The following is a 16,609-nucleotide window of genomic DNA, read 5'->3' on the forward strand; positions in this document are numbered from 1 at the left end:
GATGCGGTATCCTTCATGACTGGGACGATGTCTTCTAGGCAAGTTCATTAAATCCCTCCTCCTGAGGTAAGCGATTATCTAATGGTACGACTGGTGAATGATAGATGCCCAATGGCTAGACATGTGTAGTAGTAGTAGTAGTAGTAGTAGTAGTAGTAGTAGTAGTGATGAGACATATTTCTACATGACACAAAGACACAGAAAGAGAGAAACGCCGGCCCTCGCCTGGACCATGATCCGATTTACCCTATTTTTCCTCCGATGAAACGCGGCCACATATTCCGAAAACCAATCACACTCATAATAGAAGCCGAAAACGCCTGGTTCGTAAAATCACAGTCCTCTTGCGAAATCTAGGTTCATGTGAAAAATCAGGTTGACATCTGCCGGACTTTCTCCGGTACATTTGGTGCGGTCTGAACGTCCTCATCGAGGCTCAAGCTGCCGTATCCCGTGTCGTTGCTTGCTGATCGTTCTCGACGAAGAGGGTTCTTATATCCCGTGTCCATGATGTCATGGTCAGCATCACTTTGGACAGACTGGTCGAAGGCTCCACGCCGCCGTCGCGTCCGGCGCTTCCTAGATGGTAGGGGCTCGGGAATCGCAAGCAAGTATTCGACAAGATTGATACCGGCATTTGTACATGAATCGGTGCAAGACTTCACAATTATTTCGACGAGATTGGAAGAAAAACCGTAAAAGGCAGGATTATAGGCATTTTTGGCCCAGTAAATCAACTCGGCTGCGACTCGCCCAATATTTGGGATATCCCTCGGCAAAACAGCCAGCGTTCGTCGAGGCCGAGGCTTTTCATCTGTCTCGTCATCGGCGGAAGAGGCGGCGTCTGAAGCGGCCGTGGATGGAGCGGACGATTCAGACGACGCAATGTAATCAACATCCGCGGCGAGAAGGTGCAACAGGTGGTAAACTGCAGAAAATCCAAGCAAGCTCAGCTCAACTGGATCAATAGGCAACTGGTTGAACCAGTTGATAGCCCTGTGAATAGTAAAAGACGCAGGGAGATCGGTTTCTCCTGTAGATCTAGTGGTGACAATGGCGGCAATCATAGCGCAGCGAACGGCAATTGATATTTCATCCCGAACGGACACAGGGAGTGATGAATCGAGGAAGTTAGCAGCATGATCTTGTTCACCCTTTCTCTTGTCTTTCGGCAGTGCCGCCAGCACCGCACCAACATTCTGAATACGGCCCTGCTCGAAGAATACAGCCTTCATCACTAGAGCACGGGTGTATGCAGCCGAAAGGCGGGGGGCAACATCAAGTGCCATGCGGATTTTCTCCTTGAAAGTATCACGGCTACCCTTCGACACAGGACCTCCTTCACTGGCTTCTAGATACCTGAGCAGTGCAGTTTGGAGAAGGTGACTGGACCACCAAGCAGCCAGGGCATCAACGGAGCATTGAATAGCAGGATCTTCTTCCACAACATCAAGAAGCACCTCATCATCACTAGTGCCCTCCTGTGTAGGACGATTCCAAGTGAGGTTAACGGCTCGTTGGATGATAGAGTCGATCATGACATCTTCACAATCAAGCTTTATAAGCGCAGCTAGGTGACTCGGAAGCTGATCAGGGTGACCTTCGGGGAGTGCATCATTGATATCCCTCGCAACCGCCCACTGGTACTTAGCGAGTGCGCGGGCAATATCATTGGAAACGTGGAAAGTCCACGAACCAGGCTCACCCACACGCCACAGGAGAATGCGAACATGAAGGGCTTTCAAGATCATTCGCATTGGGCTGCCGGGAAGAGTACCAGCGGCAAATATGGTGAGGACAAGGCGACTCTTGCTGATTTCCGCATCACCACCAGTGAGCTGAGCATCAATGGCAATATCCCAGGTCTTGACACGACCCTTTTCGTCCTCTTCAGTGATTCCGGTTGCCCAGGAGTAAAGTTTCCATCCCATAAGGCACCGCAAGACGTATTCGAAACATCTCGACGTTACCACGTACCATTCGCGGAAGAACCTGTGGCGTGGAACACCGACTCGTTGCATGCTCGTTAGCCATGCTTGTCTTCGGAAGTCAGTCGCCATTGGAGCCGCTGTTTTTCCCTCAAGAACTGCTTTGGAGGGAGTTCTTTGTGTCACTGGCTGGGCATTGAAAAGGTAGACGAAAACTATAAAAGCACTGCCAACAACGAGAGTGGCAAGGAGGAGGAAATGCGAAATCGCCCTTGCATGCCAAGAGTACCAGAAGCCCTTGGTGTAGTACTGCAGGTGTGCCAGATTTGGCGATAGAAGTCTGTTGAACAAGTTCAGTGGGACAGCTAGCAGGCCCTTTGACTCAGTTTCCGACTTGTCTGATCCCAGGCCCTCGAGAACCATCAAGCCAGCCAAGGCTCCAAGCATGTACTTGTTGGGCATCTTCGACCGTCGGCGAGAGCCTTCCTCTCGGCTTAAATCATTAGTCCTGGGCGTCGACTTGATATAGGACTGTGCGTAAATGCCACCACTCTGCGCAGCCTCTGCTCGCATCCGCTTGAAAGCATCTGGAACCTTGATCATGCCCTCTGGTGGGTTGTTGGAAGTGGGCGAACTGGTCTCCACGATCTCTTCGGGATTGGAGAACACGCTTGGGGATGTACCGGAGTTGGAATCACTAGAAACAGTGTAGTTGCTGGGCGAGGAAACAGACGCACTCGACGTAACAGCTTGGTCGGCCGCTTTGTCGACTTGACGGAGCCGGTTCTTCAAAGCAGTATTTTCATCTTCTAGCCGCTTATTGCGGATCTCCAGATGCTTGATATACTCGGTCGCCTTGGATAAAATAGATGCTTTGTTCAATTTGCTGGTAGGGTGAGTCGCTTCGGCATCATCTTCCTCCTCATTGGAATCGCCGTTGGCATTCTTCGCCGATCGAAGACTCGGCACACTGTCTCGGAGCTCGGCAATCTTCTCATTCAAGTTGGCTCGATAGCGCTTCTCGATGACGTTGTGGGCTCGCTTCTTCGCCGGCATTTTCTTGCCGTTCTGAAGAGGACCGGTGATCGTTGTGGCGGCATCGTCATCGCTTCCAGTCTTGCGTTTCCGGCTGGTACCGATACTCGAAATGGGTGAGACCAGCCCCGATTGTTGCTGGTGCCCTTGAAAATTTGACATATGAGCTCCATGGACGCTATTGTTACGGCTCATTCCGTCGATGCTGTCGGACGGAATCTCCATCAGGCCGAGCGGAAGGTGCGGAGAGAAATCCTTTTGATGGATTTGACTGGGGGTGCTCATGCTCGTATTTGGAGAGACAAACGGGAGGTCCATTGAAGTGCCGATCTGCTTTTCTTCGCCTTCGGCAAACATAGGCTCATCCCATCGCATCCATTGAGTCCAATCTTGGTTGGTGCTGTCAGAAGTTGGCTGGGAGTACATTCCATGAGATTCGTTCCCTCCCGAATGTCGCCGCGGAGAGAAGAGCTGAAAATCATTGTCCATGCCAGAGGCAGCCATGGCGGCCAGACATTCACGATGTCGTTTTAAACCAGATATAAATCTCCAACAGCCGGTAGATTGAGCACTGAACCCAGTGTTAGCATTCGGCTATGAACATGGACATAAGTAAAGACAGCGACATTGAGCTATTCTAGCTCACCATAGCATAGGGGTACCATAGCCACCAAGGCATAGACGGTGGTGAATGGAACAGACACGAGGCAGACTTACTGAGGCCTGGTGGCCGATAAACAGTAGTAGATAAGGACGTTCAGATCAACAGACGAGGCTGAGGGGTGAGCAGAGTTGAAGATGCAAGAAACTGAAGAGGGGAAGATGGCAGAGTCAAAGTCCCAGGCGGTACAGGAGGCTTGGAACAGCAAGCTAGGCAGTCCACGATACCCACTCAAATCCGTCGTAGCGCCGGCGGGCCTTCGGGATGGAGAGTGGATTCTCAAATCAATTGGCCTTCCCCTGCAAAGGCGATCATCTCCAGTTGGTCAAGACGGTGGATCACGAAGTCGCGCTGTGTGAAAACAGAGATGAGATATGCACTGTGGAGGTCCCAGCTTAGCTTCAGGATAAACGTGTTGAAGAGGAGCGCGAAATGATGCTGGCTCCAACGAGGCAACAGCGAGCCGGGGCAGTTTTTAATCGTCGTATGATCGCGGCTCACGGGTGTTCCGGCCGACCGGCACACCGGATCGGCGTTAATTACTCGTAAGAGATGCTGAGTCACTCAAAAGACCGCATTCACGCGTGTTTGGATCCGTAAGATACCGGTAACTTTTATGCGTCTATGATTGGCTTCCTAACTCCCCCACCATCCCCTGATGACTCATCCATTTTCCATGTGATTGTCACTGCCTGAGGCTCGCATCTCCTGAAATCGGGTCTTCCTCGACGCCATTTATTGCGTTCAACGACATCGATTCTCATCCCACAACTACCATCATGGATTCTCCAGCAGAATTTTCATTTCGCATATGACTGCCGATCTGTTTGGAAGCGTCCTTGGCCCCCCACTACGGTGGCACGGTTGAAAGTGAAAAATTCAGAAGATGGCGCGTTTTGATCTTATCAGATCGTGTCATGGTGGACTCCGTCTCCACTCGCCCTGCGCCGGTAGGCCCGGAACTGGACCACACGGCGCGACTCACGAATGAGAATGTGCCACTAGTCACTCGAGAATCCTCGTGGGTCAATGATCCGGTGTCGGTGAGCTACAGCACCCGCGATAAACCCCCTCACTTGCAAGCCGGCTACCCTCAAAAACGTTCGCCCACTACATGGGACCCCTGCGTCATTGAGCTAGCGGGGTACAACCGGCTCCAATCGGGCTACATTCGGCAGCTAGAGGAGTTCGACGCGACATGTACCCAGATGGTCTCGACTTGGACCCACGGATCCTGTCCTTTTGGCTGGATCGTAGAAACCACTCATACGTCTATAGGTGAAACTGCAAATCGCACTCCCTATCCCCGACCGCCGCCCCCATTAGTTGTTTGGTCATATCGCCAAATTCCCCGTATGATATACATGACTTCAGTCTCTTCTACGCTGTCCATCTCTTGCCTCCAACACGGAGTAGATATCCATCGCGTATTTGGCCACGCCAGCTACATTCATATGAGGCATCCCGAGCACGTAGCTCACCGCACTGCCATTTTGACGGTTTTCCCAGTCCCAAGAAACCTGTGCTTCTTGGTCAATGTTCTCGGTCGGTCTAGGTCTAGCCTTCGACGCTGCAATCTTGGTCGGCCGAAATGTCGTGGTGAGGCAGCTAAATTGTCCTCCATGGTGATAGCAGGGGTACTTTGGGGTGATGATGAATTGAGGTTTCATTCTGTAGCGGGAAGGCTTGTTAAGCTGGGGGGTGGCTCTGACGTAATCGCATAGTGACACATGCCATCGATTGCCCTGGGACAAATGTGGATCAATTCGGCAGAGGGACTGTGGAAGCAGGTCAACACTGGCAAAGGTGGGCTTCATAATATGCATATTCGTACTCTCTTTGAAGTAACCTGGTTGGCAGCCGACGCCAAGCTCTCTACAGCTGTTTACAACGCCTGTTGGCAGGAAGACCATGGATCTGGGCTCAGCCACGGCTTTGAAGGCCGCACATTCCGTCTAAAATGGACCGATGCAGCTGTCAGACTCTCCAGGACCTTACTTGATCGATATTAAATGCCTACTAGTACCTTGTTGGTATTCCATTCTTGAAAAATTATAATGAATTATCAGTATCTCGAAATATGAAAATAAATTTGATCAGACCGACGCTTCACTGTAACCAAACCGTGATAAACGACATCGTGAGGTGACCCAAGAAGCGAATTTGCGGGTGCCAAAAGAGAAGCTCAGAGCTCAGATGGTGACCGACGAAAGATTGACCGAAAGTGTATGGTTCACTGTTTTGCCCTGCGTGGTTTTATCTCTTTCCTAATGCTATATGTAGGGATGACTTGTCAGTCATTGTTTCGATCGCAAAAGGTTCTATAGAATGGGGCCACGTACCGCGATATCTTCCCATTTCTCCCAGCCACGCCCACGAACCTGCGATAGTTCCTCCATTGTGAATTGCTTACCAGTGGTGAAATACCCTGCGTTGATCTTGGCATCAATTTCAACTCGCGAGTCGCTAGGAATCATATCCTCGGGAATGGGAATACGTTCTAAGATCTTGATTCCAGACTCAACGATAGCGTCATGTTTCATATTTGACATCGATAACATCCGATCAATTTTCTTTATACCAAGCCAGTGTAGAATATCGGGCATGAGAGCTTGAAATCGCATCTATGGGCCAAATATGTAAGCAAGATTGAATTAGACCAGGATGAGGGACAGAATACACATACATCTCGTACCCCTGCAATATTTTCGGTGCGCGTGAAGTACTTATCGGCGGTATCTCCACCACGCTTGCGGGCATTGTATACCAGGTATTTGATCACTTCACCCAAGGCCCGCCCTTCTTTGCGAAAGTAGATGACGACGCCGCTTCCACCATTCTGGGCCTCGCGGATCGCCTCTCGAATACCGAACGCCAGATAAGGCCGGCATGTACAAATATCAGATTGGAAAACGTCGCTGCCATTGCATTCATCATGGATGCGAAGAGCTAACTTCACGTTCTCGTCCGATACGCGCTCTGGAGGGCCGAAAATATAGACCGTGAGTCCACCAATTGGAGGGAGAAAGATCTTGAGATCGGGGCGGGTGATCAATTCGGGATAGCTGCCGCCAGTATGCTCAAACAGAGTTCGGCGAAGGGTTCCCTCATCAACACCAAATCGATCAGCCACTCCCGGGAGATACCAGACGGGCTCCACAGCAACCTTGGTCACACGTACTTCGCCTGAGGAGTCTACCACAATGGATCCATCCACCTCAAGCTGACCCTCTCTTACCGACTCTGCAATCTCAGCTAACTTCATATTAGCACGGGTAATGGCCATAGTGGGTCGGATATCCCAGCCCGCTTCCAACTCTTCTTTGTATTTGTTGACGATATCGTGCCCATATGGGTCCATCGACACAATCTTGGTCTTATCGGCCCACGATGGCTGGGAGGGAAGTCGAAAGTTGGCTGGCTGTTGCGCAGATCGGGGCGAAAATCCGCTGCCAGATCACCGGCGGCGATGGCAAGCGCATTGTATATACTGTAACTGCCGCCATGCGCACCGATTGCGTTGCGACGCTTCACCAGATTACCACTGCGAGACACCACGATTGGGCCTCTGGATTTGGCATCTGACGCACCCCATTCGAGTGGAACAGGGTCAATACCACTTTGGCCAGGGTAAGTTGTCAACTAAAAAGCTGTTAGTAACTCTTCATCCGCTCAAGGGTGGTGTCCCTCAAGTGGTCCTACGATAATATGTTTGCTGTAAAGCGATCTGGGAGATGTCGGGGACTGCGGTGTTAGCTCCGGCGCCTTCTCAAAAGATTCTGTATTTAGCATCATGAAACTGATGGATTCAATCTCAAACAAACTGATGGGGAGTTATGAAAAGAAGAAGTTGAAGGACGGAGGGGAAGTCCCATGTGACCTCCCCCGCACGTTATCAGCTTATCTGCCCAACACAAAGCAGCGGTGACGCTTTTCTGGAATCCATGCAGACTTGATGCAGTGACAGAGGCCTGCCGGGATATCACCAATACGACCTCGCATTTACCTGTGGTTTCTGATTGCCTCTACCGCTTCTTCCCCATAAGTTTACGTATGGGGCGCTCGAGGCAACGATCGACCCACTCGGTTCTCGGCATTCGGCCTAACTGGCGGAGTTGCGAACGCCGATCACCAATCATACTACTATGTAAATAAGAGGCGTTGAATTGAAGATAATTGCCTATTACACAGTATACAAACTAATAAAAATTTACTGATATGCAGTCTTCTCTAGCATAGCTCTACTAGTCCCTTCTGTCTCTATTTAGGTTGGTTAAATCACTAATAACCTATACATCTGCCATGTGGCTATTTGAGCTCATGACTTCGCCCACCAGTCTCTGCTTTATCCTGAGAATGTCCAGCGTGTGCCCATGAAGCTCACAAACAAAGTTTCGAGCTAACCAGCGATAAATACCACCCACGTAGACGGTCAAATCATTTGGAAAAGTTTTCTGCCTTCCGGAATTCCAATCAAAGCCCTGGGGAAACACAATTAGCTAGGTCTGTACGCCAATGAGCGCAGAATCAAAACTCACCCAAAGCTGTACACAAAGCGACAAGCTCCAGGCCACTGTCTCGAACTCTAATGTTTTTTAAAGTTGATCCAATCATGCGGGTACAAGACTCAAAATACTGCCTGTGCCCAACCGAAGAAGACTCACAAAGTCATGAGTAACATCCAGGAAATGACCTGAACATTGACAAACGACAAAAATGAACATGATGGTTCATTGCCCTCATAGATGTCATGGTGTTGAAGCCGCAGGAATGGTCAGAGGCCAATCTCGAAAGCTATCCTCACATTCTGGAGATCACTGACGCTAACTCCAATCCCTCTGGCTATATATATTTGAATACTAAGGATAGATTCGAATTTTAGTCAAACAGGTAAAAGTAGGGACATGCGAGTCTAGCTGATGGAGTCAAACAGTTCTATCAAATGTGGCCATAAGCCTCACTGTATCCCAATTGGCGATTATAATTGCAAGATAATGCACGTTACGATCTTTCCAAGGGTCAGCCAACCATTCTCCAAAATCGTCAATGAGATTTCCAACGTACAGAATATTTGACAACAGCGGTGTTCTCTAATATAACATAATTGAACTTTGATCAGATGACTGCGGAAGATGGCCTGGACCTTTTCAATGCTACGAGTCTTAGATATTAAGCGTGGCTGCTGTGAATGGCGGAAGCAGGGCAAGCCACCACTCGCTCTACATTGTAACCGAATTCCAATAATTCAATATATATTATCTAAGATTAGAGCATATACACTATAGTCCAGCACTCGAGGGAAATAACTAGTAATAACCTAGCTAGAAAAATACATACATAACATAGACTTAGGATTAAATGACGTGTATATGCGGCAGGATCAACTACCTAAGGACCTGGGAACTCTGATAGATGACGGCATCGAATCACATCGCGTCAATGGAGTATCGAATGAAATACCAATTTCTGAGCCTCAGACTTATTGGGTTCTCTCATGCTCATTCACAGTAACTGTTTTCGGCTCCCCCGCCAGCTCCTCGCCCCTCGGAGCAGACATGGGCATCGGGTATCCTTGCTGTGTTGGAGTGTGATAAGCACCCATTGGCGGCATACCAGGCGCTCCAGGTGTGCCGACCGGTGGGTATATAGGACTCTGGGGAGCAAATGCTGCTTGTGGTGGAGGTGCCGGCCCACTAAAACCGAGTGCCTGCGCGGCGGGATCTCGACGGCTAAAGAAATTCTTCAGCCATAACCCAAGCTTAGTTCCAACAGATATCTCATTCCATCTTGCAGCAAGCCATGCCTGTTGGTCAGGTGTCTTCGCGGGGTGTTTCTTGACCGAAAGCAGGAAGAGGCACGAAAGCACCGGACACAAACATGCGAATCCATATGGTAAACCGCGGCGCGCTTTATGTCCCAACATTGCCCGACGGAATATATACCAGCTCTCAACTAGACCAATGATCAGGAAAAGGCCGAACCATCCGAAAAAGATCGCGAGTGCGAGACCCCATGGTGTGATGCCCCAGGTATAGTGGCACCCATCATCACAGCAGTATCCACCCGAAAAGGGTGAGTTGCCAATATACCAGGTGAATTCGTCACAATCCGAGTAGCTGCTGCTACCTTCAGTTCCAAGACCGCTGTTATAGTAGCTATTACTGCACGCAGTATATCTTGCTGGTGCATAATAGGAGCTCGCAGAGGCCAAGACACTTGGAGGAATGTCACTCGGGGCTAACATAGCCATGGTATTAGTGTCACGATATGTGAGATATACGTATGTTTCGATGCTCGTCACGACTGCAGTAGGATGGACAAGAGCCTTTGCTTCATATGGCATGTAGATTGGAATTGCAGTTGTGAGCGTCTGACTGGTCGTATAAGAGCATGATGAAGGTGCTGTATAGACAACGTTGACATAATAGTTGTAGTATGTATCACTCGTTATCGCAGCTCCAGCAGTTGGTGCGACAACAAGATTTACCGCAGTGACATCGGAACTAAATGTGTCGACGGAAGTGAATGTACTGATGACAGAAGGGTTGGTTCCAGTTGGCGATATCCGGATTGTTTCAGTTTCCACCCAGGGTGTCTCCGTTAGATAACTATTTGTGAAGCCATCAACCACAGTGGTCTCGACTATAGCGATGTACTCTGTTCCGATCCATGGTGAAGCGTTGACCGGGACAAGGAATGATTGAGTCAGGGCAAGAAAGGCTGCCAAAAGCTTCATTGTGTCCATGAGGAGCCGCCAACGGCCACATCCCACGATATATGACAAAAGGAGAAGTAGAGTAAAGGGGAAAGTATTCCCTTTGGGGACCCCTTTCCTTCAAATATTCCTCATGACCATTTGTCCTAAGGAATTCTTTATTTAAACCCACAGAGAATCTGTGAATGGGGGCTTATGTTGCGAAACATGGTAAGTAAACGAAGTTTAAAGTTGTGGCCCAATTCTCTAAATAGATCACTAATGATAACAAGGAACGCCATTGGTGTTGGTGTTTTTAGCGTACTCGTTTATAGTCAAGGGTCTCGTATTTGGGAAATTTTGTGTGCAAATCCTGGCCCGAGCGCGGGTGAATACGAACTGGGCAATATCGTTTAGAGCCCCTAGCTTGATAAAGCCAGACTGAGTGGTCTTGGCTGCACATCGAAAAGGGTCATCAATTTTCTTTCCCCTCGGGTGCACACCTGTAGGTGCCCTGCCTCGATCTCACTCTGCATTTTGGTATTCTCACTCCTGCATGATTTGACGGGGGAATTTCGTAGAATATAGTATATTCCCCTGCGTTCGTCACATTGTGAACTATGCGTAGTGCATGTGATGACGGTCAACTTCTCGTCTACACAGGAAAATATAAGGTTCTCGTGGGGCCTGGTTTTGGAATCTCAAAAGATTATCCAATACCTGTCTAAGGTTCGAAAGTCCCGAGAGAGAATTAAGTTTTTGCGAGCGAACGAAGCTAGGAACCAATGATATCCCAATAAGTTTTGGTAGGAACCTGGTTTTCCAGAGTCTGAAAAATAAACTACATATAGACACGTGCGGAAGTGTACGCCCCTGGGGGAGTGGAATCTATAGAATCAAACATAACCTCTGGACTTGATCCAAAGAAAATCGTAAGTAACGTGGCGCTATATATTAGCGACCGACACGTAAAACAAATAATTGAAATTCATGATTTGGTATCTATTATCCTCGCCCTAGCAAATTCCTAGATTATAAGAATAGACAAAAAGGGCAGGCACTTTGACAGGTCATAACTCTTCATACATGATCATAAGCCGCAGAGGTTGCTGGAAGGCACTATTATCATAATAGTTAGCCAGAAAGGACCCAGGCGCGGCATATTTTACCCCAGTTTCTTCTCACATCACTGGTTAAAGCCTGCCTGCGCACGGGTGTTCTTGATGGTCTTTTTGATGATCCGCTCAACTTCGTCCCAATCACTGGTATCGATACGGTCGATGTGGCAAGCGAAGTGTTGTTGGATTTTGCTCAGCATATCCCACTCCTCGCGGTTGGCCACAAAGGAAATGGCAACACCGATACGCCCGAACCGACCAGTGCGGCCGATACGGTGCAGGTAGGTTTGGAAATCGGGCTCACGGGGACGGTTGGGGGTGTAGATTTCGGGAATATCCTGAGAGAATGGTATCAAATTAGTGAAAAGAGTAACAAATCGGATATGTGAAGTGAATATTGAGGATTCATGTGAAGATCCTTGTAAAAACGTACATAGTTGATGACAAGAGAAACGGTGGAAACGTCGATTCCACGGGCGAGAACGTTGGTAGTGATAAGAACCTTGGCTGTACCACTACGGAAGGCATCGATGACGCTGTCACGCTGGGAACCTTCAATAGCACCGGTTAGAGATGCGATGGTATGGCCTTCAGCAGTCATCCGCTTTTCAATCTCGACAGCCGAAGCACGGGTCTAGAAGTGAGTGTCAGCCTTGGTCACGACGTCGAGAGCGCGGAATTGCAGGAAATTTGGTAGCATATTACTAACCTTGACGAAAATAATAGATGAGCCAACAGTAAGCAGACCGTAGAGTTGGACAAGATTGGCATATTTCTCTTCCTCATCATTGCAGTCCATGTAGAGCTGCTTGATCCCATCAACGGTCAACTCTTCGTGCTTGAGCGCAATCTCATTCGCGTCGGGAGCAAACTTGTCTGCATATCGGCGGACGTGTGTAGGGAATGTGGCAGAAAAGAGGACAACTTGGATGGTGCGTGGAAGCATGGCCTTCACGCGGATGCACTGATCACCCATACCCTGCTGGTCAAGCATGTTGTCCGCCTCATCCAAAACTAGGACTTTAAGACCAGTCGGGTTAAAGATGCGTCGTTTGATCATGTCCTGTACTGTACCCGGGGTGCCGACCACCACCGAGGCATTCATTCTCGCCGGGCGAGCATTAGAATCAGCGGGAACGGCGGTACCGATGGCAAGACCGTCGAGGAATTGACCCATAACCTGGATAACACCAACGATCTGACGTGCAAGTTCACGAGTAGGAGCCAGGATCAGTGCCTGGGGGGTGTTCTGTAGCTCGGGGGTCGAAGTGTCGATGCGGCTGAGGACATTCAGGACGAAGGCCGCAGTTTTACCAGTGCCGGACTGGGACTGGCCGACAAGATTCTTTGGGGGGTTGCTCATCAACAGAGGGAGGGCGCGCTCCTGAACCTTGGACGGCTGGCGGAAGTTCATGGTCGAAAGACCTTTGAGAATGCGCTCATCTCTGTAGTAGTCGCAAAGATTGTCAGCTTCATTGCGCAGGTGCAGCGAGTGGAGGGGGTATTCTGTACTCACAGTCCAAGCTGCTCGAAGCTCTTGACCGAGAACAGAGGGTTGTTGGGGTCGGCCTGGAGATCACTCAGCTTAACCTCGACTGTGTAGTCAGGTTCTTGAAGCTCCGAGCCATAGAGCTCAGTTCCAGCGCCATCTTTGGGAGTCTCGGTAGAAGTGTCTGTTCATAAGAAGAAACGAAGATCAGTAGATTGTCAAATCGAAGCTTGATTATTCCTCTTTATCTATTCTCCTCAATCCTGCATGAAGCCCAAGGGTGTGGGCAACCGAGTCCCGGAGCGAGAGGGGAGAGGATTGGGGTCTCGTACCTGTGGGCTTGGATTCCTCAGGCTTGGTAATGCGGTCGGCCAAAGAGCCGGCAGTTTCGGTATTTTCAGATGCCATCATGCAATTGGGACAAAATGTATCGATACAACAGAAGAATAGTCAAGTTTGAGGTGGACGTGCGGAGAGAAGCAAACACAGGAGCTGGAGGGGGTTTGCGGCGGGGTACAAGACTCGAGTACGATTGGTACTCGAGTACGATTTATTGTTGGTCGCGTGACGGTAGCGCTTCTGAGACGATAGAAGACAGAGGGAAATAGTGCGACCTGGAGGAAGGAAGACGAGTCGAGTTCACGTCGCCAGAGGAAGTGCTGAAAGGAGGAATGGAACTGGCGTTCAAAGTTGCGGCCGCAAAAACAGAATGACGCTACAGCCATCAATACCCCCTAGTCCTGGATAGGCAATGTTGAAACGGTACTGTACCACATCCGCTGCCCGCCAAGCCCGACTGGGCAACGTGGCGTATTGTATTGTTCCAGATTACAGGCACCGGGGATGCTCCCCGCCTCCCATTCGGGCGTCGCGATCGTCCTTCTGTCCGAATTGACTTCACAAGCTGCGCGCGCTGCCTTCAGTTCAAGAATACTGTCTACCATTTGCCTGGTGATAGTAATCACGGACTGAGAGTTCTTCACTGCCATTTGGCCCTTTCTGCCTAGCCCATGCGTGATCGGACTTGGACCTCACCACGGCCATGGCGGCAGCTGACGTTGCTCCCCAGTTTGGAGCGGAGCTAAAGGTAGGCTGGTATTCAAGACAGTTGAGACAAGCACCGACCAGCTGATACAATCTCTTCCTCTAGGATAACTTCAAACCGGTCAATACCTGGGTATGTTGCCTGCACCAACTCCCCCGCAAGGGGAGCGCCATTCCACCTCGTGCGGAGAGGCGGAGCTAATGCATCCGCGTTGCACAGGTCTCGAACGGCATCGTGTGGCTGGATGAGATCCAGCAGTTTTACCGCGAACGTAGCGTCATCGAAAAAGAGTATGCATCAAAACTTAGCGCTCTCTGCAAGAAATACTACGACCGCAAGTCCAAGAAGATTAGCCCGTTGAGTGTTGGCGATACCCCCACGTTGACGCCCGGATCTCTCGAGAGCGCCTCCCTTACAACATGGACCACACAATTGAATGCCGTCGAGGCGCATGCCGCGGAACGAGACAGGTTCGCCACGGATTTGGTCGCCCAGGTAGCAGAACCGCTCAAGCATGCTGCTGTACAGTACGAAGAAATTCGCAAGTGCCATGTCGACTACCATACCAAGTTGGAAAAGGAGCGGGATGCATCCTACGGAGAGTTGAAGAAAGCGAAAGGCAAATATGACGGTGCATGTCAAGAGGTTGAGTCACGGCGCAAGAAAGTGGAATCGTCATTCGATCACGGCAAAGCGAAAGCCCAGTCGGCGTATCAACAACAGATCCTCGAGATGAATAACTACAAGGCATGAGCGGCAAAACTGAAAGCGCGTGATGGATGCTAACACACGGGCAGAATTTATATTTGATTGGTATCAACGTTACCAACAAGCTGAAAGAGAAGTTCTTCCACGAATATGTCCCTGGAGTTTTAGATGTAAGTTGCGCCCCCAAGCGAAGTCTAGACGATGTCATGATTTCACAACATTTGTGATTTGAGCACAAAATTCCTAACATGTATTGTAGGGCTTGCAAGATCTCAACGAGACCCGAGTCACAAGGCTGAATGCTCTCTGGTCGCTAGCCGCACAACTAGAAAAGTCGTCACTCATGAACAGCATAAATCTTACCACAAACTTGCTGACGGAGATCCCACGCAACAATCCACGGCTCGACTCGATGATGTTTCTACAGCATAATGTGACACAGTTGCAAGAGCCGGCGAGTCTCGGTTTTGAGCCGAGTCCCGTATGGCATGATGATGCATCTATTATCACCGATGAGGCTGCCAAGGTGTTTCTTCGAAATGTGCTTGGAAAGAGCAAGACTCAAGTGCGCGAATTGCGTGTGGAGGCAGACAAGAAGACACGAGAAGTTGAAAGTGGAAGGAAAGTGCGAGAGAATGTTCGGCAAGGCAAAGATAACCGAAATGAGGTCGATATTGTGCGATCTATCTTCTACCTACAAGAGTCCTTACATGAAGTGGAGCGCAAATGGCTTACCGCGGAGGTGGAAACATCCACGATCATCTCCGTGGCTGGGGATTTGTCGCTTGGCGCTAAGAACCATAACTTCCGATCGCAAACTTTTAAGATTCCCACGAACTGTGATCTTTGTGGGGAGCGCATCTGGGGCCTGTCAGCCAAGGGCTTTGATTGTCGGGATTGCGGCTATACCTGCCACAGCAAGTGCCAAATGAAGGTACCGGCAGAGTGCCCAGGAGAGCAAACCAAAGAGGACAAGAAGAAACTCAAGTCAGAGCGTCAGGAGCAGGCGGGCGCCATACCTAGCGTTGATATTGATAGTTCGGCGGCCTCGACAGCAGCGCCGTCCTTGACTCGCCAGAACACCATGAATTCATTGAGTTCCGGATATGCCGCGAGCACGGCACGGTCCGCGTCAGTATCCAATGTTGCAATTCAACCCACGCCAGAGAACCCAGCAGATGCAGCCCCGGCGCCCGTGGAAGAGACCAAGCCGACTGCAGGGAAACGAAACCGAGTATTGGCGCCCCCTCCAACCGCGTACGTTAGTGCGCCGCCTGGCAGCGAATTATCTTTTGCCTCCAAGTCCAGAGAACCGAAGGGCAAGATGCTTTATCCTTATCAGGCCACTGGGGCCGATGAGGTCACTGTGCAGGATGGGGATGAAATAGCAATCCTCGAGCCAGATGGTAAGTTACATGAACCCTCCTCTCTTACAATGACCAGCATCTGATTGGGTGGCAGATGGATCGGGCTGGCTGCGTGTACGTGCCGGCTCCCAAGAGGGCCTTGTTCCAGCTACGTATGTCGAGGCAGCTCCAACCCCATCCCCGGTGCCCTCCGCCAGTCCCGGCGCACCGGATCGTCCTGGCTCAACCTACTCCAACTCCTCGGCCTCACTGGCGGGGAGCGCGGCAGCCAAACGTGTCGGGCCCGCCGTGGCGCCGCGCCGAGGCGCCAAGAAGCTGCAGTATGTGGAAGCCTTGTACGACTATGAGGCTCGCAGCGACATGGAATGGACCATGGCGGAGGGAGATCGGTTTGTCCTAGTCACCCGCGATGGTGGCGACGGGTGGGCTGATGTTGAGCGTGGTGGAGTCACTAAAAGCGTTCCCGCCAACTACATCCAGGAGGTGTAGAGCACGGACAGGTTGGCAAAGTATATATAGTGTCGCATTGGTATGAGGTATGAGGTGTGATGTACAGGCTGGAAG

The 16,609-nt window shown here is 50.2% G+C and overlaps 5 protein-coding genes across 5 annotated transcripts; 1 reads left to right on the forward strand and 4 right to left on the reverse strand.

Annotated features, from left to right (window-relative positions):
• Positions 1-371: 371 nt before the first annotated feature.
• Positions 372-3,467, reverse strand: N7462_006641 (basic helix-loop-helix domain-containing protein; the record flags this gene model as incomplete). The annotated part of the gene is made up of 1 exon (XM_057078359.1): positions 372-3,467. The coding sequence occupies one exon, from the start codon at positions 3,465-3,467 to the stop codon at positions 372-374; it is 3,096 nt and encodes a 1,031-aa protein (XP_056933939.1).
• A 2,478-nt stretch (positions 3,468-5,945) lies between these two features.
• On the reverse strand, positions 5,946-7,416 carry N7462_006642 (putative GTP cyclohydrolase II; the record flags this gene model as incomplete). The annotated part of the gene is made up of 4 exons (XM_057078360.1): positions 5,946-6,248; positions 6,311-7,041; positions 7,086-7,266; positions 7,327-7,416. The coding sequence occupies 4 exons, from the start codon at positions 7,414-7,416 to the stop codon at positions 5,946-5,948; spliced, it is 1,305 nt and encodes a 434-aa protein (XP_056933940.1).
• Positions 7,417-9,103: 1,687 nt separating this feature from the next.
• On the reverse strand, positions 9,104-10,360 carry N7462_006643 (uncharacterized protein; the record flags this gene model as incomplete). The annotated part of the gene is made up of 1 exon (XM_057078361.1): positions 9,104-10,360. The coding sequence occupies one exon, from the start codon at positions 10,358-10,360 to the stop codon at positions 9,104-9,106; it is 1,257 nt and encodes a 418-aa protein (XP_056933941.1).
• Positions 10,361-11,504: 1,144 nt separating this feature from the next.
• On the reverse strand, positions 11,505-13,336 carry dbp5 (ATP-dependent RNA helicase DBP5; the record flags this gene model as incomplete). Its single annotated transcript, XM_057078362.1, has 5 exons — positions 11,505-11,774; positions 11,870-12,070; positions 12,146-12,881; positions 12,953-13,109; positions 13,258-13,336. 5 exons carry the CDS (start codon positions 13,334-13,336, stop codon positions 11,505-11,507), a joined length of 1,443 nt encoding a protein of 480 aa, XP_056933942.1.
• A 631-nt stretch (positions 13,337-13,967) lies between these two features.
• N7462_006645 (putative actin polymerization protein Bzz1) lies at positions 13,968-16,534 on the forward strand (the record flags this gene model as incomplete). Its single annotated transcript, XM_057078363.1, has 6 exons — positions 13,968-14,012; positions 14,076-14,102; positions 14,190-14,717; positions 14,768-14,848; positions 14,938-16,084; positions 16,140-16,534. The coding sequence occupies 6 exons, from the start codon at positions 13,968-13,970 to the stop codon at positions 16,532-16,534; spliced, it is 2,223 nt and encodes a 740-aa protein (XP_056933943.1).
• Between the last annotated feature and the right edge of the window lie 75 nt (positions 16,535-16,609).

Source organism: Penicillium macrosclerotiorum (assembly GCF_028827735.1).
Source record: "Penicillium macrosclerotiorum strain IBT 26536 chromosome Unknown utg000006l_segment0_segment0, whole genome shotgun sequence".
Lineage (NCBI taxonomy): Eukaryota > Fungi > Ascomycota > Eurotiomycetes > Eurotiales > Aspergillaceae > Penicillium > Penicillium macrosclerotiorum.